The sequence below is a fragment of the Hypanus sabinus genome, chromosome 16, assembly GCF_030144855.1.
Source record: "Hypanus sabinus isolate sHypSab1 chromosome 16, sHypSab1.hap1, whole genome shotgun sequence".
NCBI classification, from domain to species: Eukaryota; Metazoa; Chordata; class Chondrichthyes; order Myliobatiformes; family Dasyatidae; genus Hypanus; species Hypanus sabinus.
The window spans coordinates 57,236,313-57,259,661 of record NC_082721.1 but is presented as its reverse complement, the minus strand read 5'-3'; the positions used below and the strand labels follow the sequence as shown (position 1 = coordinate 57,259,661).

Sequence of the window (23,349 nt, the reverse complement as noted above, 5' to 3'; positions counted from 1 at the left end):
GGTATTGATAGTAGATGATCAGCCATGATCTCAAAATGGCGGTGCAGGCTCTAAGGGCTGAATGGTCTACTTCTGCACCTATTGTCTATTAATAACCTTGTAACCACTTTCAGGGAGCCATGAATTTGGACCCCAGGATTCCTCTGCTCATCAACACTGCACTAAGCAGTCTACTGCCCACTTATAGTTGCACTTTGGTAGGTCAGAACTTCACATTTGGTTGGATTACACTCCATCTGTCATTTCTCCATGCACATCTGCAAATGATTTATATTGTGCTGTATTATTTGTCAGTCTTCTACATTATCAATCTTTGTATTACTTGCAAATTTGCTAACCCACCCATGTACATTTACATTCAGGTCATTTTATATACATCACAAACTAGTCCCAGTACAGATCACTGCAGAACCACTAATCATCAACTTCCAGCTATAAGATGTCCCTTCAACCACTACCCTTTGCCTTCTATGGACAAACCAGTTCAGAATCCAAAATTGCCAATTCGCCATTACTCCTATTCATCTTAATCTTCTGGGTGAGACATGAGGAACCATGTCAAACACATGCTACAATCCACAGACAATATGCACAGCTCTACCTTCATTAATTATCCAGATCTAACTCAATTTAGTAAAACACAACTTGCCCTGCACAAAGCCATGTTGGCTCTCCTTAATTAGGCTGTTTTTCCAAATGCTCAAAAATCCTAATTCAGAATTCCTCCACCAAATTCCTTACCACTGACATAAGACAACAATCCAGTTTCTAAGATTATCCTTGGTTCCCTTAAATCAGGGGTCGGCAACCTTTACCACTGAAAGAGCCATATGGACCCGTTTCCCACAGAAAAGAAAACACTGGGAGCCACAAAACCCGTTTTGACATTTAAAATGAAATAACACTGCATAAAATGTTATTTTATTTTTGCTTTTATGCTATGTATAAACAAACTATAATGTGTTGCATTTATGAAATCAATGAACTCCTGCAGAGAAAATGAAATTACATTTCTGCATGCAACAAAAACATTTTGAACTCTGAAAAAAAGACGATGGGTTGAAGGTTACTTTTAAGTACTCAATGTCTATTTGAGTCCTTCTTGTATTTATGAAAAACGCTGAACTTAAATTGTCCGCCAGCAGCAAACCAAAAATAACGTCAGCCAGCTGTCAACCTGAAAAATAAAAGGACTATTTCACTGAACCATGAAAAAATATGAATATACGTAAAATAATAGGCAATTAAAATATTTATCAGACTTGGTTAACGGGATTTCTGCTCCTGGAACTCAGCGCACAGTGTCTGCACATCAGGGCTGTATGACGTCACCTTCATCTTTACACAGGATCGCAAGCTGTCATCTGTGAGGCGTGCGCGATGTTTGTTTTTAATAAAGTTCATGTTGGAGAACACCTGCTCACATACATATGTGGATCCAAAGATCGACAGGACTCCGAGCGCATACTTTTTAATGTTTACATAAATGTCGGGGATAGCATTCCATGTTTCGAACACAAGTTTGTCCGGTTTAGGACGGTTTTCAATATCACTCCATTTGTGATTCTGAGCAAGAACGGCCTTCTGACGGGCAACATCTTCAAGGTCTGCTGTCAAGCGTCTAAACTTGGACACCCATATGTCTTTGTCGGCTATGTCGGCCAGTTCCATCTCAAGATCAGGTTGACTCACACCTGCCAATGCAGTCGTATTCAGTAGGGATGGATTGATGCTTAGGGGAGTGACCGGGAAGGATAATGTGTTTTTTCCCTCTCTGAACTCACAGAAGCGTTTCCCAAACGACGTTTGCATTGCGATGATTGCAGAATGTAAATACTCCGAATTTATCATGTCGTGAGCTTGTTTGAACTCTCTCAAATTGGGGAGGTGAGACAATGTGCCTTTCTGTAAATCTCTGGCAAGCACTGTCAACTTGCGCTCGAATGCCAAAACATCCTCCAACATGTGCAGGGCTGTGCGTCCTTTCCCCTGAAGAGCTGTGTTCACCGTGTTCCGGTGTGCTGTCATGTCTACCATGAAGTGTAGCTTTTCCAGCCACTCTGGCTGTTCCAGCTCAGGAAAGGTGAGCCCTTTGCTGCCCAGGAAAGTTTTCACTTCTTCCAGACACACGACAAAGCGTTTCAGCACCTCCCCTCTTGACAGCCACCGGACTTTGTTGTGCAGCAGGAGATCAGAATATGCGCTTTCCAGCTTGTCCAGTAACAAACAGAATTGACGGTGATTTAAACTTTTTGCTATTATTTTATTGACAATCTGAATGACAACATCCATTACTTCAGTGCATTCCGGAGGAAATATTTGAACGCACAGTGCCTCTTGGTGCAAGATGCAGTGAAAACTCAGCAGCTTTCTGTCCAGCGACTTCTGCAGTAAAGCCACAAATCCCTTGTGCATACTTGGTGCCCCATTAGTAGCTACTGACACCAGGTGGGTGGTCTTTATTCCTTTGGCTCTTAAACAATTCAAGACAGCCTCACAGATGTCCTCCCCCCATGTTTGGCCTTTTAGAGGTATCAACTCAATCATTTCTTCCTGTGGCCCGGCAGAGTTTACATACCGGCAGAACAGCGCTATTTGTTCAATATCACCTTTGTCTTTAGACTTGTCACAGGCAATCGAGTAGGCCACAGCTGAATTGATGTCTTTAATTTGCTGTCTTGTGATGTCTTCTGCCATTTTTATGGTTCTTTGACAGTCTTTGCAGAGAGGGGCATATCCCTGATTTTCTGCACAATTTCACTCTTGTTTTTAAAAGTCCGTGAATGGATGTTCTGAAATCTTAATGGAAGATTTTTTTATATATTCACCGTCTGTAAACTGCTTCCCGTGCCTGACTATTTCCTGAGCGGCAACAAAACTAGCATATGTAGTTGATTTTCCAGACTTCATCCACTTCTTGAAATGATTTTTGCTCAGATCAACCTTCTGCATCAGTTCCGAAATGGCTTTTCTCTCATCTCCATCCGGATATTTTTGAGCAAAGGCTGCGTGTTTATTCTGGAAATGTCTTGCGATATTTGACTTTTTGTTGTTTGCTAGTTTCTCATTGCATACTAAGCATACCGGTAAACCAGCCTCGTCAACAGTGAAAGCAAATTAATCTGCCCACGTATCATTAAACATTCTGTTTTCTTTAGTCACTTTTCTTTTTTTAAGAATTCTCCATAGTTAGCCTACCTTGGATCGAAAAATTAAAGAAATCGCGCACTGGCAGTGGTGACGTATATTAATAGCGATAAAAAAACATTGTAGCGGTGTGCTACACGCAGCGCTAAAATAACGACACAGTCGGTAAACTGCAGTCAAAGATAACTTTATTCGAACTAAACAGCCTTGCTTTTAAGCCTCCCTCAACCCGCGCCCCCCCCCCCCCTTGGGCGCAGATGCTCCAAAAGACACGTACTCACAAACCCCCGTAGGCTATCTCCCTTAGCCGGAACGCTGGCTAATTGTGAGCCGGTTCGGATGTGCCAGGAAATGGGTTGCCACAACGTTTTATTTAGATTGTACAAGATCACCATAATCTTCAAATTTAGAATTACATTTCAAAAACTAACAAACTAACATAAAATACATTTTAATTACTCATCATTTATTTTCCAAAGCCACAGGGAGCCGCAGCACAGAGATGAAAGAGCTGCAAGCGGCTCCGGAGCCGTGAGTTGCCGATCCATGCCTTAAATAATAAAACAATATTAGCTGCTCTCCAGTCCCCTGGGACCTCCTGTGGCTCAACAGGCATGAAGATATTGTTCAAGGCCCCAGCAACTTCTCTTTTGTTCTGCAAGATGAACCTCAAGGTTGGATATGGTTAACTTTGAGCAGAACTAACGAGAAGGCAGGCAAAATGCTGATTTGTCTAAAACAGGTTCTGAAGAAATACCAGAATCTTACTGCAATTTAGCCCTACTGTGAAATCATGTTCTGTCAGTGTTTCAATAATTTTGATAAACTCACATTGTGTAGTGGCCTGGCAATACTTCTATTTTCTAAATGCCAGTTCACTACCCAAAAGGCAGTTCCACCCTTAAGGTGATTATTTGCACTTTCCAGTGCTTGTCAACTTGTCTACTGGTAAATGCGTTCAGTAGACAGAAAAAGCTTTAGTTGAAATGTTTCTTGAAATATATTAGGGAAGTAAGCTGGACCAAAGGGGAGAAAAGGTAATCAAATGAAATGGCTCACCCTCCCAAAACCTAATGAAGGGAAGGTTAACCCACCTTGCTCTATTTCTTATGACTGAAATTACAGTCAGCCTTCCTTATCCGAGGGGGATTGGTTCCAGGAACCCTTGCGGATACCAAAATTCGCGGATGCTCCAGTTCCTTATGCAACCTGTCTCAATCTGGTGGACCTTAGGACCCAGCGGAACCCCAGACCTTATTTAACCTGTCTCGGTCCACTGGACATTAGGACCAGGCGCCAGAGCTCTGAATGCACGGTGTTTCTGTTCACGAAAATAATCACGATTGAAAATAAGGTGGAAGTAATAAAGCGATCAGAAAGAGGTGAAACGCCATCAGTCATTGGAAAAGCGTTAGGCTACAGTCTGTCAACAATTGGAACAATTTTAAAGGATAAAGTGAGAAAGGCCCTGCCCCGATGAAAGCTACAATTATTACTAAGCAACGCAGTGGTTTAATTATTGGGTTTTGGATCCTCACATCAAACCGGCACGGTGGAAAGCGCACTCTGGAGCGATCTGTTCCGAATCCCGAGAACTTCCGTTCCCAAGCCCAGTGCTGAAACATACAGGAAGTTTTATAATTGTTTTATATGCATAGAAAGGTAAAATTTATACTATACACTAAGACAAACGCTTGACTAACGCACGCTAAATAATACCAGATGTACCTGTTCCAACTTACTTATGAGAACCTACGATTTTTTTCGATCCCAATGCACGATAATCCACACACATCCTCCCATATACTTTAAATAATCTCTAAATTACTTATACCTAATACAACGTAAATGCTATGTAAAACGTTTGTTATACTGCATTGTTTAAGGAATAATGACAAGAAAAAAGTGTACATGCTCGAACAACAAGTGCTGGAAGAGCACTTCCGGGTTTTCGCGATCTGTGGTTGGTTGAATTCACGTATGCAGAATCTGCGGATAAGGGCCGACTGTACAGTACAAATTACATTTACCCTGTGGCACAAAAAATTGAAGCAAGGCAATACAAGTGTCAAATAGGTGACAATTTTGGCCACTCTAGCACAATGAATAGAAAGATTTCTGTGGGTGGATATGAAAAGAGAGTTTTAAAGATTAAAATTTTCAAAAGAAATGCAATGCAGCACTATGGACAAGTTGTTGATCTGGATTCTTAAACCAGAAAAGTCAAAGGGATTATATGCAGCAATTACAACCATCAGACCAGAGACAATAAATAAATAATCCACACACCTCATCACTTCCATTTGGTATTTATTGTAGAAATGTGATCAAACGTATCTGTATTGCACACAGAACTAAGTTTCCAAAAACATGGTCATGATTAAACAACCAATTTACAACATTTAAATAACAGATTAAAATGACAACTTCCATCTTGGTCTGTACAGAAATTAAAATTTGTTTTGAAATTTTGGAAATAAAGATTTTCCCCTCTTTTTGAAACCCTATATAAAGAATGCAAAATATAAAGTAGACCCTGGATTTGGAAAAGAGCCAAGAACACCCTTGAGTATAACTTGTGCAATCCTGTGAGACTCAGTTCTTCAAGTGAGTGAAGACAGTTGTACAATTACACACTTACAGTTGAAGCCTGTTAATGGGAAACCCCCCAATGGAAGTGAAAATGTTCAAATTCAATTCAGTTGTGAAATTTTATGTGAAATCCCATCACCAGATTTAATTGTTTGAGAAACAAGTGGTTGAATTAATCTAAAACAGTGCTCCCTGAAAACAGGCATCAACTGAAATATTCAGACAGGCTTAAATATACTTCAGTGTACAAGATACATTGAAACAAGTTAACCCAACAGCATGGGAGACCCAACCAAGCCTGAATAACTGTAGATACTTGAATATTTAAGGACTGGTATCAATTTTACGTTAATGAGGAGCTGACTCAAAGGAAAACTGAAGAATCCTCGGTTAGAACAGCAGAGAAGGATATTGATGAAAGCCTGTATGAGTGATTTCCAGGCTGAATGTGGCTACTTCAACTGCAAACAGGTTGGTGTTGCCAATGTGCAAGACAATCTCCAGCTCCACTTTCAGATTAGATTCACTTTGTTTTCCCCAACCCACATTATGAAGGCAATACCATAAGATTGTAATTTAGTACTCAATATCTAGATCAGTAGTCCCTTCTGTGGATGCATATTTGAACAGGAATTCACTGTCCCTTTCTTCTTAGCCCAAACTAAAAGAACCTAAGCCACATTCATCTAACTTTTTGTAAACAAAAAAGAGCACATTCCAATAAGGGGTCCCAAATGCTTTGTGTGAAGGTTCTTCTGTACATTGCCCTGCTGCCATTTATTCTCCCAACATTATATTACAATCTTTATAACTCATCTTTAGGAGTGGCTTCTGTTTCCTCCTCCTCTTCATCTTCCTCTTTTTCTTCTTTATCTTCATCCTCATCATCATCTTCATCATCACCCTCATCATCCTCTTTTTCCTTCTTCTCTTCTTCCTCTCGCTTCTTCCTTTCCTCCTCATCCTGTTGCTCCTTCATTTTCTTTTCTGGGTCCTAAAATAATAAAAGTAGCTTTAGCTCTAGCCTTAGAGAAATAGCTGTTAAATGAGCATCATCAAAGAGTAGTCTATTCACTAATGAATTTTGTCCGAATAGTTTATTTTAAACTACTGGATGGTTTCTCACTAACAGAACTTTGAGATACAGCATTGACAGGCCCTTCTGGCCCAATGGGTTTATGCTACCCAATTACACCCATATGACCATTCACACATGAACCCATACATCTTTGGAAGGTGCAAGGAAATCTGAGTTTCCAGACAAGAGTTCAGGGAGAACATAGAAAGTCCTCACACACTACAATCAAAATAAAACGTATGGCGTCAAAATTCCTTAGAGGTACATATCAGACAAGGGGTATCAAAATCTTGCCCTAATTTTTTTTTTAACAAATGCCAAGTGTCAGCCCTAACTTTAGGCACACTTGTATTTGGCAAATACAGCAGTCTACTGAACTGGAATAATTGTGAGTGTTAACAAGCTTTCCAATGCCTTTGGGCACAACTTTCCACCCATACAAATGGACAAACAAGACTTAATGTAATTCACAGCAAGCTCAGCACTACCATTTCCCCAAGAATCAAGACACAAGGCTTTGATTAGTTTATTCAATTACAAACCTTGAAACGGGGAGGGGAATGCTTCTTCCTCTCAGACCACTCAATCAGGACAGAAGTCCCAACATGGAAAATGCAAAAAGTCAACTGTACTCTGCTAGAACCATTTCAGATCACATGCTTCACACTGCTCCAAACACTGCCACTTCAAGGCAACCTATCAATCATTTCTTTAGGAAGGGAAATAAGTTACTTCTTACTTTGGTGGCTCCCCAGGTTTCCTTTCCAACTTTTTCTGCATGCTTTTCATCATCTGTGATCAGGAAGTTATCAAATATTGTTCCAGATTTAACCTGAAAAATAATAGTGTGATTATCACCATGTTGAACAAAAATCAAGACCAATTCTAGAAATAAACTGCCCGATGAATTGCCAAGTATAGCAAGGTGGAAATACAGTGCTTACAGCATTGACTTTTCTGCTGCTTATATGCTATATGCCTATATGCTGTTGCAAATGAAGTTGTCATTGCACAAGTCATTACACACAAGACCTGTACCTTACCTTCAGCTATGTGCATCTAGACCTTACCCTAATGGCACATTCAGAAATGTGTAATGCAAGTTTTAAGTGCTCCATTAAACAGCTTCCACCAACAGAGTCCAATTATTACTCCGAATAACTCATTCAAGGACTAATGTTGAAATGAATGTAAATTTGGAAGGAGGAAACTAATTCATGCTCAAGTCCAAATGTGCCAACAACCCCCCTCCCCCACAACCACTGAATATCCAGGAATGAACACATTTTACAAAGTTTTGTTGAAATAGACTGATAAATCAACAATTCTCTACAATATGCATATTGCATCTTAACAATCCTGTTGCAAAACACTGCAGTCCAAGTATAATATTAATGTTTTAGAATGAAACTTTCAAGCTTCAAAGGCAGGAAAACCAAGAATGGAAATTTCCACATCTTCGTCCAAAATTCACTTCAAAACAAACGTGAAAACACAACAGCTGCATTTCTAACATGGCTTTCCTGCCCTCAAATCAAAACAATTAAAAACACCAAATCATAAAATATGTTGCACCAGAGGTTCTACAAACCATCATGCACAAGTTTGATACTAACCTGCCACAAGTCTAGGCCAATCACACCAATATCCTTGTAGCTGTAAAGGTTGGAGTCTGGTGTATATTCTGGATTATCAATTTCAGGATGAATCCATTTTCCTTTGTAATCTGGATTATCAATCTGTGCTGGTTTCCATTCACCCTGACAAAGGGAAAAAAAATAGTAAGCCACACTGACAAACAATTGTTAATTAAAGTTATGTAGCATTCAAGTTACTTTGTTAATCCCGTTCCAATTTTCAGAACTAATTGTTCTAGAAGATGGATATTTAGTATGTTTCTAAATGTTTAAATGAAAGGAGGAAACAAATAAATCCATGTGAAGTTAGATGTGAACTAACTCGTGATAGACAGATGGTGATCTGCCACTGAGCCAATACAACGAGAAAGCATGAAATTTATATTGCTGAGCCAGTTGAGATATCCAATTTAACCAGGTCAATAAATTCATTAAAATGTTAAATCTGGGAAGATCAAGTGCTACAATTTTGACAAAAAAATACCACAATAGGGTCAATGCCTATTCCAAACCATTTTTTTTACTTAATTCAGTACTTCACAAATTTTGATTTAATAAACAGGCAGCTGTCACCATTGCAACAATTGCTGGACACATGTATGCTGATCAGATCAAGCAAGGTCTACAGGTAACTGAAATGAATTGGAAGGAGCTCAAAGCTATCTTAAAGTAGGCTACCTTAGCATTATTTGGCTTTAGACAATTTGGAAGGTCAACAAGTACCACATACTCATCTAAGCTACATATACAACATGAATTCAATTGTCCAAGGATGAGAAATTGGGTGGAGTTTAAATGACTGCAGCAATTCCTTCAAATTTCTAATCACCACCACCTATTCATTATATTTTACAAATATGTCTCCTTTGTAAAAATACCTTTCAACAATTAAATTCAACCTGCAGCTCAAAACACTAAACCATGACATCAGGACACTGGGAAAATATCTGAATCTAGAATGGTATTGTCAAAAAAAATGCTCAGCAGATCTGGCAGCAACTGTGGGAAGAAACAACTAGCATTTCAGTTTCATTTCAGAATTAGTTCCGAGCTGTGGAGGATGGAGGGATAACAGAATTATCAAATATCTGATGGGGAAAGGCCCATGTTGCCAGTAATGAGCTTAAATAGCTTTATCTGCAAATTAAAAACCAGCTTGTTTTCTTTCTCCTTAATGACATAGGGTCTTTGACTGAAATGTTAACTCAATTTCTTTCCTCAGATATCCCCCATCTGTCAAATGCTTCAAAAATTACACTCAATTTCTGAAAGGAAATTTAAAAAGGTAGATGTAGTGTCAGTTGTAGGCTTTTCCCCATTCCATCAGCTCAAGCACAAAAGTCGGGTTCAGCGCATCCAAGTACACCAGGAGTTGATCAATGGGACAGTTTAATTTCTCATCTCAGGTATCACAAGTGATTCTCCTTCATAACTCTGAAGGGCAGACATTTCTCCCATGTGCCGGCAACACATCCCATGAACTAGATTTGCTCATTTACTTCTGGAACAGAACCATGTTGTGTATGGTACATTTCCAAAAACTTATAGGTGGTTATTGCTTTGGATGTTCTGAAAGATGCATACAGGAGGACTAATATTTTTGCAGAGGTCAGCCATGCAGTACACCTCATTGTCAATGCAGAATAGGTGAGTAAATGTGACAAAATAGCAAATTCAGCAGTTACCTTGTAATCAGGGTTCTGAATCATAGGGGGCTCCCATTCCCCATCCATCTCATCATCCCAATCCTCAGGTTTCTTGGCATCAGGGTCAGGAATATGCTCTGGTTTATCCCAGTCCTTGTGGAAAAAAAAAAGAACAAGAGTAGCATGGAAACCACCACCTAAATATGCAACCTTATCCCATTTCCATAACAGCCCTAGTTACCTCAGGTTTTACATCTTCAGGATCATCAATCTTAGCACGCTCATCCCAGTCCTCTGGTTTCTTGGCCTCTGGATCTTTAATCTTCTTTGGTGGGAGGAAATCCCAATCTTCTTCCAAGCTACCCGATTCAGCTTTCTGGTTGTCAATTTTCACTTCATAAGTATTGTCAGGGCGAATGATGAGGGTATAGAGATGTGTAAATTCATCATCCTAGGAAAGAGGAAAGATACTTCAGGTGGCCTTGAACACAAGTACCAAATGCACCTCAATACAATGTTGCTATCACTAGACTGTCTTTATCTGGTCATTATGAAAAACCATGTATTGATTGTTTGTTCACTATCTTATTGATTGTACCAATTTCTGATAATTTCTCCCTTCCCCCTCCCATCTTTTTCCATTCCTTATTCTGGTTTCCCTCACTCCTTTTCTCCTCACTTGAACATCACCTCCCTCTAGATCCCCTCCTCCTTCCCTTTCTTCCATGATCCACTCTTCCAGATGCCTCCTGCAGCCATTTTTTTTTAAAAAAAGGCTCTTCATCATCATCATCAGCAGCACCCCTCCCAATCCACCTTTCCCTTCATCTCTTACCCAACTCCTACGTGCTTGAACTCCTTTCCCTCTCCCCCCCCCCCCACCCCGACCTGGCTTCTGCCCCTTCCTTGCTAGTTCTGATGAAGGGACTCAACCCAAAATGTTGACTGTTTATTCCTCTCCACAGATGTTGCCTAACCTGCCGAGTTCCTCCAGCATTTTGTATGTTAAGAATTTGATTTTACACCAGATATTTCAAATCAACTGATACTACACGAGATCAATTTGAATTCACTAATCAATATTAAAAAAAAATCAAAGCCAGACCACAGTTCTATTTACCAATCCCTGAGAAAAAAAGAAAAAGCAGACCAGAACATGGGGCTGGGAATCTGTTTAGTATTAGACCATGAGATGGAAGCAGAACCACGCCATTCAGCACATCAATTCTGCTCCACTTCATTATGGCTGACCCATTTTCCTTTCAACCCATTCACCCAGTAACCTGGCCTTCGAGTCACCTTTGGCAACAAATTCCACAGATTCACTACCCTCTGGCTAAAGAAATTCCTCATCTATTCTAAATTGACACCCCTTTATTCTGAGGCTACGCCCCTTAACCCTACCATCCCTCACTACAGGAAACATCCTCTCCACATCCACTCCCTCCCCCCCCCCCCCAATTCTTCCAAATTCCAACCAGTATGGCTCAGAGCCATCAAACATTCCTCATACGATAACCCACTTATTCCTGGAATCATTCTCATGAACTTTCTCTAAACCTTCTTCAATGTCAGCAAATCCTCTCAAACAAGGGTCCCAAAAATGTTCAATACTCTAAGCAAGACCTCACCAGTACCTATAAAGCCGCAGCATTCCATCCTTATTATTGATATAGTAACATGATATTGAATCAGACTTCATTTTGTCAAATCTGATGAATTCTATTGCTCAACATTAACCCACAATTAATTTTTATCACTTAGAACAGAACAATTTACTCACCTTGCAGCGAATATCCTTTGATATCAAATGGTTCTTTCCTTTATAATTGAAAATGACATGGACTTTCTTGGTTCCTGGACCACAGATATCAGGGCCTAGAATTTAACAGTTAACAATTATCCCCACTCTGCCATTTTTAAAGGCACAAGATTGACTCACTGTTCAACCACTTCACAGCAAAGCTAGGATCTTGCTAACTAGGAAAGCCAAGAAATTTATTTAATGGTCTACACAGTTCAATTTTCTTCACTTTCAGCACAAAAATGTTCAAATTTGATCTACATTGCATTCAGTACAAGTGAAAAATATAACCAGAGGCATTAAATACAAATAGTCAAGTAGTCATTTTCAATCTTATTAGTAAAAATTCCATTTACTGGGAGGATTTGAACTCTTCCCACCCTTAACAAATTTGGTAGTGGGTGCTCAGAGAAGGATTTCTTCCAAAATGCACACACTTTCTGGGTGTCTACTTTTAGATCATAATTATAAACAGATGGGCTGTAAACAGATCATCAGCAAAACATTTCCGATACTAATGACTTTAAATATTGGGTCACATTACTCCTATGGAAAGAAACAATGTTTTAAGTTAATAGTTTTTTCCAAAGCTGATGAAAAATTATCAGCTAGAAAGCCAGCTTTCTATAAATGCTACTTAGTCTGTTGCTAAGCATTTCCAGCATCACATATAATGGAACAATGTCACATTAGAACTTTGACTTCCCAGTTTTAAAAGTGCCTGTGAATAAGGGAGGTCGCTGCCTCATGATGGCTTCCATAGTACTTTGACCGCTAAGGAAAATGTTAAAGAATCACTTACCAAACATAATATTGTAGTTCGAGTCGCCATGCATATCAGATTGATCTAGATCTGATGGGAAGATCTTCACGTAGCCACCCCCGCAGTCAATGGTCTGCTCATGCTTAACTGTAAATTGGATAACAAGGGTCTTCCCTTCATTGCTGAAGGGGTCAAATCTAGCAGACAGTGCATAGAATCTGGCATCTTCACTCGTTTGAAGTCCTAGAAATGAGGCATTTAGAGATACAAGCACAAATGAGCCGGAAATCTGAAAGTGTTAGGAATACTTGTTATTTTGTGTTGATCCAAGGTGATACCAGCTTTACCCATCTATGCCACACACTTTTAGCATCCAGCACAAACACAAAGAAATGTATGGGGGAGTGGTTGTTGCTATCCAAACCAAAAGTTCAAGTGTTTGTTTATTATAAAGTCCACAGAACCACTTCAGCTAACACGTAACTGCTTCGCACCAGTATTCAATAATTTCCAGTCATTTTGATTTTATAATTACTATATTTATAATTTTTACTCTGTCCATCTATCAATTCACTAGAGATAATTCCAATTAGAATCATTTTAACTTCTGGGACGAGAGCCAATGTTGCATGTTTTCCATAATGTTCACTCTTCTCTCCGTGGCATTGAGGCCATGAAGACTGTTCCAGGGTGCTCCAGGGTTCGGATTTGAGGACTCAATTTTGGTTTGGAATGTTGTTGCTCACTTCAATTGTTAGCATGATTTGAGATTCTTCCCAACCTCTCCCATCTCTGCACATCTAGTGTTGGTATTTTATTTTTATTTTTTCTTTAATTGGGTTCTTTTGGGATTCTTGCTTTGTGGCTACCTGTGAGCAAGCAAATCTCATGGTTGTATAAATATAGTTAAATCTTGAATTTTATAACATTTCATAACAAGATTTCCCCAAGTGCACCAAGGTATTCTGGCTAATGGCAATTATATCCATTTGTTTTTGACCTTGAGTTTTCCAAGTCAATTACCAAAGGAGAAGGGATCACACAAGTCACTGATCCTTAGATGATCAGGATGAGAAACTATTCAACCTTTATTTGGACTCCAGATCTGAGATCACACAAGCTTACTCACATGCGAAACTTTCCTATCACATCAAGACCTGCTCCAAGCCACAAGTTCCTTTATTAAGCATTCAAGAATAGACCCCATTGAACATCCATAAGACCATGTACTTCAATCCCATTGCAGAACACAAATTCCTATCACAATCCACAAGATCCTCACAGCAAAAGCAAATTAAACAAACTTAACAGAAAAACTCTCAGCACCACCTTTAGAAAAGACTGCTCTATACAGGGAAGAACATTAGAAAAGTATGAGATTTGGAATCTTTGCAAGGGGAGCATAAAGCCAACAGCAAGAGTGTGCAAGTACCTAAACAACCACATGTTACTCCTTCAGCAGAAGCAACAGGTCCCAGAAACACACCTCAAAACACTAATGGATATTAGTCTTGCACAATCCTCAGGGGTTGTCAAGAACAGTGGTGCTCTGATCAGCACCTCCAATTCAGCCAAGCCATGTCTGAACCTGTAAACAATTCTTAATGAACTGCAAGTTTTCAGTTAATAGGGACCTTTGCTTCCATTACACAAAGCAACTCCAAAGCTAGAAGCTAGTAGGTGAAGCCCCAAACTGATTCTAATTGCCAACAACAGAGCCAGCTTTGGTTTAAGATGGCGCTCGAGAAACACAGCAACATCTTACTGGCAGCAAACAAATCAACTATTAATCACTTTCTGGACAACGATCACTTCTCTTTTCTGATAAAGTGACTTATCGAAGGGGTATTTTGAGTTATGCTTTTTAACTGCCTGCATGACCTGACATTTGTAGTGTGAACTGGAGTCCTGAAAGTGCAGCAAGGTTGCAGTGTAGCAAGAATAGGCTGAATCGAGGCAGCGGGCAGGATGAATGAAGTTTAGGGCCAGATTGAAAAGGTCAGGCATGATGGGCCTGAGTAACAGCGATTTAAGTGTTGAAAAGGTCAGGGATGGAGGCAACAGACGAGCTGACATCCAACTTGCTGCTTCTGTGAGACTTACTCACAGTGCTGAAACGAGGCTGTGGCCTGAAATTACCAGACTCCTGGATCAGTTGCAGTGATGAACTGGCTATATGGCTACGGACTCACTTTAGCAAACTTTAATTCTGGGTGTATTGGTTTACTTCTAATAGTTTGCACAATTTGTTCTTTTTTCGACTGGCTTTTCTTTAAATGGGCTGTTTTAAGGTTGCCTGCAAGACAAATCTCAAGATTGTATATGGTATACACATAATAAATGTACGTTGAACTTTGAAACAAAGACAAAGGTGGATGAAAGTGAACAAAAAAGGTTTGAAGTAAACTGCGAGAACAAGTTACAGTTGCCTGGTCACATGAAAGGAAATTTCACTTGGAGATTCAGTAAAGGGAAATGCTTTTTTGCACCAGCACACTTGTAAAACTATCTATGAACATAATGCACATTATAAGGTAGCAACACCAAGGTTGAAAAGTAGCAAGTTCAAACAAGGCGCACCTTGACGCTTTGGATACTACCTTGAAATGTACTCCAGATGGGAAATATTATGCATTCTTCAAAACAAACGAACTTAAATCCAATGAGCCCCAGATCCAAAAACATCCAATAACAGCCCTAGATTATCCTCACTGGGATTAATGGTAATACCCAACAAATCACAGGGCAGCAATTATAATATACAAGAGGCCCAAAGACATGAATAAACACAACTAGTTTCAACCAAATGAAAAATTCACCCACCCTTATCTTTCTCTGCATCACCAAAGAACTTGCCAGCAGTCATCTTGAACTTTCCATAATCAGATTTGTGCTTCGATTCAACCCATCTCTGCATCCAGGCATCTATTGCAAAGAAACATTATTGCACAATGAAACAAAACAGAAACAAAAACTTTGAACAAAAGCTCCACACTGGTGAATTGATAACACTTAAACCACTTCCAGTGGAAATTAGCCAGGCCTCTAGGTGACATCTCAATAAGATTTTCCTTTATAAAGTCATGCCTAATAGCTGGAGATACAGGATCACATAAATATCAAAAATTTTTGTTAAATACATAGAATACTTCTCTACTTCATGTTTAATTCATAATGACTAAAATGAATTATTAGCTTGAGAATGCTGTAATACATATGGAATTTATGCAAGATCAGATTCCCAAGTCTGGTCATTCATAATCCAGGGAATAAATGCAGTAAATAATCAAAGAAAAAATTGCAGAAGTACAGGAAAAATACTGGACATACTGAGGTCAGGAAGTAATAGCGCTGAAATTGCACTTCCAACACTTAGTGCAACATCTCATTCATCCTCCAGATTTAACATATATGGATAACTAGTCAAAAATTAAAATTAAAGTAACAATGCTCAAAAATTCAGCAAGATGGTCTCGTTCCAGGTGCTAAGCTTTTGTTAAGTTTGCTGAGTTTTTCAGCATTTTCCATTTTTGTTTCACATTTTCAGCATCTGTCATCTGATTTTTGAATTCAAAATAGTAGCTACTGCTCTCACTATAGATACTACCTGGCCTGGTTTTACAACACTTTTATTGCCTTGTACTGTTATTTTACCTAGGGCCTAATGTACTATTTTTTGAAACACTTTTTTGAAATAGACTGTATTAGTGTATCTATTAAACACAAATTCTTCCCAACTCTGCTCATTAGTACCATATCTGACTCATCTACAGGAGGTTTAAAAACAAAATACAAACTACTCTGCTGATCAAATGCATATGTGGAGGCAAAAAGAGCTACAATGATATTGAGTTGAAACCCATCATCAGGCCCTCAATCCAAATGCCAATTTATGTTGCCACCAAATGCATCATGACCCATCAAAATACTCCAACAGTATGCTCTTCAAACTGTTGGAGTTCTTGTGGTTATTCAGACCACGATTATATTTTCGAGGTTCATAGATGACCGCAGTAGGGTAGGTATGAATCAGTAGCTGGGCCCTGGCTATTCAGAGTGGCTCAAAGGACAAAACAAAATGTCCGTTGATAATACATCTGGTGGGTTTGCAGCTGTGGAAGAGGATGCAAGAGCCTTCAAGGTACAGATGTGCTAAATGAACAAGTGGGAATGTGGCAGTTGGATATAATGTAGCAAAATACATTATCATCTGCTTGGATCCACACAGATGAGTAATTTCTGAAAAATCAGGGACAAGTTGGAAGATGTTGACATCTGTTACAGTTGGGGGTGGGTTAAAAAGGCAAATGGTGCTAGCTTTCAATAGTCAGGGGATTGAGTGCAAGAGCCACAAGGTAATATTGAAGCTCTATGAGACTTTGGTTAGACCACATTTGTAATATTGTGTTTAGTTTTCCTCATAGGAAGGACGTGAAAGCTTTAGAGAAGGTGCAAAAGAGATTTACCAGGATTCTGCCTGGATTAGAGGGCATGTTTGATGAGGATAGGTTGAGTGAGCTAAGGCTTTTGTTGTAGTGAAGGATGAGAGGTGACTTGAATGAGATGTACAAGTTGACAAAAGACGTAGAGTGGACAGCCAGACACTTACTCCCAGGGCAGAAACAGCCAACAGGAGAGGGATAATTTTTTAAAGTGATTTAACTATGGGGGGGTATGTCAGAGGTAGGATTTTGTTTCAAAAAAAACAGCTGATAGGTCTAATATGAGGAAATCTGCAGATGCTGGAAATTCAAACAACACACACAAAATGCTGGTGGAACACAGCAGGCCAGGCAGCATCTATAGGGAGAAGCACTGTCGACGTTTCGGGCCAAGACCCTTTGTCAGGACTAACTGATAGGTCTGTATTGCTCCATATTAACATTCATACAGACCTAGTGTCCCTCTGCACCACTGGAAATGTAAATACTAATGAGGCAAATCATGTTTATTACATACTTTGATACAACAATAAAAATATCCAAATACAATTAGATTCTTTGCAAAAATCAAACCTGAATGTGCATGCAGTTTTTTTTTCTTACAAACATTCTCAGTGCAAAAAAGATTCAGCAGATCTGGCAGGTTTGCCATCTGACAGAAGATTGTTTAGACTAGGCCATATTCTTTCATTAAGAACAAATCTCACCAAAATATGCATAATGCTTAAGCTTAATAGGACAGATGCCAGATATTTCCAGTGAAGTATAGAATCAATGTTAATGTCGCCCTAAAAGAAAACTTAACCAAAAGGTGTAAAGATTTTCAAAAAGGGTTATGGGGAATAGCTGAGGAAAATGGAGCACAGATTGAAGACCAACCATAATCTGATGAACAATGCAAATTGGAAGGGCCAAAGCCGATTCCTATTCCATGCTCTTATTCTGAGCCTTAATTGCCCTGTGGCAAGTTTTAACTACTTCTCCAGATGGTCCCCAACTGCAGTATATTTCTAAAGGTTTTGTTCTCAGCACAGGTAGGGTTTGCTTTAATACTGTCCGAAGTCAAAGCTGTGAAGAAGCTTACATCACCAATAAAAAGACTAGTCGCTGACACTTCAGTATAGAATCATTAATTAATGAGTTGATACCACTACATTGCCAACTGGATGAAAACGTATTCACATGCTCATCTTGCAAAAGTTAGTTCATCCTTTTTGCTTAAAAAAAAATCACCAAGTCATTCAAAAGAAATCAACATACCTACCTGCAAGAGACATTTCACCAGAAGTTATCTGAAACTGGTTCAAGTTTCAACATTCAATCAGCCTAACTCAAGTCTACAACACCATGTGATCTTACCACAGAAGCCACTCTCAGCCCAACACATCAAGATAGAAGGCAACGTTTGTTCTTGATGGTTTCAGAAGATATGTCTCAACCACAACAATCACCAAAGCCCAAGGATTTGGTTAACTTTGAATGAGAAAATACAAGCTGAGAAAGAAAACAGGAGTGTTCATCAGCCTGTATCACAGTGAATGCCACCAAATGCTTTGACTTCAGAAGATCCAGATTCACTTCAAAAATCCATTTATTTTCCTCCTCCAGAAAAATCTTTACCCACCTAACAGTATACATACCATTCACACTCCAACCAATTTCAGAGTGACTGGAGATTGTTTGCTCCAAAACCAAATAATATTCAGAAAACTTACCAAACCATTGATAAAATCTAAGTAATCCCCCACTCTCAAGTCACCTCTACCTGCATTACCTCAAGTCCAATTATAAATCACACCCATGACACTTAATTTTGGAATTCAACCTTAACTTCTGAAACTCCCCAAAATCAGTGGTTAAGTGGCAAGTCCAAGGCTGGCATGAAGGTGATGGGTTGAATGCCCTCATACTATACAAGGAAACAACATGGAATAATACTAAATTCACTTCTTTCCCCTTCAAAATGTCTCTAGGCATCCATACCAATGCCACCTTTCCTAGGGATGCCTTGGGGAAAGATCATAGGATATACAAAAATTATAGTTTAAACAAATTAGTTCAGTCAAGCCTCCACTATCAACATAGGTACAGCACATTCTCCAAAACCATGGACTGAGGGGCCCTGGTTGCTGCTCTCTTCCATCAAATACATATTTTGATCAACACAAGGAAGTGGAATGTTCCACTATCCCCAGAGCCAATGAGCATTACAACAACTAGAAGAAACAGGAAATCAGAAATCAAATAATTTAGACATACTCTTGCTTCTGTTCAGGTCCCACTTTGCTCTCTACGAGGAACAGCCATCTTGTATTTCCCAAGACTTTTTTGCCCAGCAGAGAGGTTGAGTAAGGTTGCATGTAGCCAATCGGCTATTTGCAGGTCATTAGATGGTGGTAAAAAATTTAGATGATTTCTGAGAAACCAAGACAAATCCTGCACACTATGGTCACACAACGGGTGACCAAATCTCTTCAAACCAAGCCAGATCATGTAATATTAGATTTTCCTTTTATCTAATTTTTTTTTAATTGAAGTACACAATAATGAGTTCTTCTGGATCTTCAAGTCCACTCTGAAGCCTAGAACTCTTTCCAAACCCTTTACAACATAAAAACTTACTTTAAAGTCTATTTCATACAAAATCCATCAAGATAAAACTCCCACTTTGCAGTATTTCTGGTAAACCTCTAGGCCAACACAAGCGAGTGGTCCAGGAGATAGTCGTTTAATAGAGTAGATTCACTCTCCTGGACTACTTGCCTGTATTGGCCTAGAGGTTTGTTAAAAAGATGGAATTAAAATCCTCACTTCACAGAATCTGAATTTAGATACAAACATTTAAAAAATTAAAAACAATGTAACTATAAACATTGAAAGAAATAGAGGAAAGGGGGCAATGTGACCTCAAGTCTTTCAAATTCACTAGATTTAATAAGCTCAATTGCAGCTTTGATAATTGAAGGTCTGCTTAACACAAGTATTTAAAAATGAAGTTACGCTACATTTTGATAAAGTTACAATTCTGACTACCCCTCCCCCCCCCCGCTCATTTCAGTTTCATGATGTCCACCCCTTCCCCCATCTCAACCCCAAAGAGAAAACTTCAACTGGCGGGATACAGAACTGCTGAATCACAGGCCACACTCTGTATTTGTCAAAACCCGTGTAACAATCCTGTTTTAAGGTAAACCTGGCCCTGATGCGAAGGGCCGAGTTCGAGGTGAGGGCAGCCTGGCACCCCTCACAACTCACCTCCGTCAGAAAACTCCTCCTGAAAATAAACCTTGGGGTCCGCGGCGGCCACGGCCAGCAGCAAACACAACAACAACCTGGTCTTCATTTTTCTTGCCGATTTTGCTTCTGAAAGGACGCGTTTTTTCTGTGATTACTGGTTCGGGGAAGGCATCAACCGTATCACACCTGACACAATTGAAACCACCAGGAAAGAAGAGGCGCCTGCGAAGGTTTTTATACCACACACGTCAGTCAAACCTCCGCCTAAATCCCGCCTTCTGCTTCTGCCGCCTTGAGTGGCCAAAAGTCACACTGCGGGAGATTTTTCCGCCCTCGGTTGGTTTCTGTTCTTGTCTTTCAAACGCCCCCTTTCCCAGCACGCTTGGTTGCGCTGCTGCCCAGATGGCTGCAGGTTATTGGCTGGGAGAAACGTCATGGCGACCGGCTCTGGCCAATGGGCAACGACCACATGTTCAGACGTCGAGAAGACCGGTAGACCCGGCTCTTCCCGGGGTGGCCGTAATTGATTGGCCTTGCGGTTTGCCAATCATGACAGAAAGAAACTTTAAAAATATTTTGCAATGCCTATAAATTGCAAATTAAAAATTAGAATAGGATGTACACCAACTTGTGCGCTTAACTTATTGTAATGCTGAGGCAATTATGCCAATTGAGATTTTCCAAACTGTAATACAACATTTCAATAGTTCACTGCTTTTTTTTACACAATTCTCCATCGTGACGTGATTCATTTATTACAGAATGGGACCGACAGTCTGCATCCTCCAACTGTAATTATTATCCTGGCTTCACCCACAAACCAACTCATCCTAGGCTGCCACATCAGTGCAGTATCGAGGAAACAACTTCTGATGCTTTCTATCAAGACAAACATACAATGCCCAAGCACAACAGATTCTGCTGATGCTAGAAATCTTGAACAGCACATACTAAATGCTGGAGGAACTCATCAAGGCAAGCAGTATCTATGAGGGGGAATATTTCAAGCTGAGGCTGGACTGAAAAGAAAAGGGGGGGGGGGTAAACATATGTCACAACATATGTCAGTGACCTGATTCTGAGAATAAGGAAATTGTTGGCAGCCACCTATTTCATTATGGCTTTCCATTCCCATTCCCACTATGGCCTCCTCTACTGCTATGATGAGGCCGCACTCAAGTTGAAGGAGAAACGTGTCAGATTTTGGCTGGGTAGCCTCCAACCTGAGGCATGAACATTGATTTCTCTAACATGGTAAAGAGCATCAAATTTCTTGGTGTTCACCTGATGGAGAATCTCACATGGTCCCTCAACACCAGCTCCATAGCAAAGAAAGCCCAGCAGCGTCTCTACTTTCTGCGAAGGCTGAGGAAAGTCCATCTCCCACCCCCATCCTGATCACATTCCACAGGGGTTGTATTGAGAGCATCCTGAGCAGCTACATCACTGTCTGGTTTGGAAATTGCACCATCTCGGATCGCAAGACCCTGCAGCGGATAGTGAGGTCAGCTGAAAAGATCATCGGGGTCTCTCTTCCCGCCATCACGGACATTTACACTACACGCTGCATCCGCAAAGGAAACAGCATTATATTATCCCATGCACCCCTCATATAATCTCTTCTCCCTCCTGCCGTGTGGGAAAAGGCTCCGAAATATTCGGGCTTTCACAGCCAGACTATGTAACAGTTCCACCCGAAGCCTGGACTGACACTATTGTCCTGGTTATTATTTCTTGTAATGCCTGCACTGTTTTTGTGCACTTTATGTAGTCCTGTGTAGGTCTGTAGTCTAGTATAGCTTTCTCTGTGTTGTTGTTTTTTACGTAGTTCAGTCTAGTTTTTGTACTGTGTCATGTAACACCATGGCCCTGAAAAACGTTGTCTCATTTTTACTATGTACTGTACCAGCAGTTATGGTGGAAATGACAATAAAAGTGAATTGACTTGAATTGATGGTAATTTCTCTCCCCTCCCTCCCTCTTTTTCCATTCCCTATTCTGGCTCACCTCTCACTCAATCTCTTCTCCTCACCTTACTGTGCTTTCCCTTCTTCTATGGTTCCACGCATTATCCACTATTAGATCCCCTCTTCTTCAGCACGTTACTTTCTCCACCTATCGCCTTCCAGCCTCTCACTTCATGTCCACTCAAGAACACAGATGAGAAAGAATCTCTTTAGCCAGAGGTTAGAATTAATTGCCACAGACGGCTGTGGAAGCTAAGACATCAGGTGTATATAAAGCAGAGACTTGGTGTTGTAATTTTGTAATGTTATAAGATTGGTAAGAGTGTGATCAGAGAAAGCAGGAGAATGGGGTTGAGAGGGATAGTAAATCAGCTTAAGGAAGCTTACTCAATGGGTTGAATGGTCTTAATTCTGCTCCTATGGTTTATGGTCTTATGGACAAGAGCAGCAGGCAACAGGGTGTATTACCCTGTTCTACTCTAAGTCTGATTTACAAATATATCACTCCTACTTCATTGTCACAAATTCCTGCAACTCCCTCCGCAATATCAATTGTGGTGTGTTCACCCCTATCACCAGATGGAAAGCGGTGGTTCAGGAAGGCTATCACTACCATCTTCTCAGGCTTGGGCAATGCATACAGCATCAATGGAGGGAAATGAACAGTTAACATTTTGGGCCATGACTGGAAAGAAAGCCAGAATGAGAAGGTGGAGGGGAGGGGGAGGAGTACAAGCTATAAGGGGAGACCAGGTGAATGGGAAAGTGGATAGGTGAGGGAGAGGAGATGAAGTAAGAAGCTGAGGGGGAAGAGGGAAAGAATAATCTAATAAAGGACAGCGGACCATGCGAGAGAGAAGGAGGAGGGGAATCAGAGGGAGGCAATGGGCAGGGGAGGGGAAAAAAGGTGTGAAAGGGAAAATAGAATGGTGAATGGTAAAAGTGAGAAGGCAGAGGGGAGTAATCAATGACCTGTTACAATCAGGACCAACAAAGACAGGTGGAGGACAAGATGAGGGGGAAGCTAAGAGATCCA

At 40.1% G+C, this 23,349-nt stretch overlaps 1 protein-coding gene across 1 annotated transcript; it reads right to left on the bottom strand.

The window, feature by feature from the left end:
- Window positions 1-5,440: 5,440 nt before the first annotated feature.
- On the bottom strand, window positions 5,441-20,571 carry LOC132406336 (calreticulin-like). The gene is made up of 9 exons (XM_059991866.1): window positions 20,365-20,571; window positions 15,491-15,592; window positions 12,707-12,910; window positions 11,884-11,978; window positions 10,342-10,551; window positions 10,140-10,253; window positions 8,434-8,577; window positions 7,557-7,649; window positions 5,441-6,733 (listed from the first exon to the last, which is right to left on the bottom strand). The coding sequence occupies exons 1-9, from the start codon at window positions 20,450-20,452 to the stop codon at window positions 6,545-6,547; spliced, it is 1,239 nt and encodes a 412-aa protein (XP_059847849.1). The 5' UTR covers window positions 20,453-20,571; the 3' UTR covers window positions 5,441-6,544.
- Window positions 20,572-23,349: the final 2,778 nt, after the last annotated feature.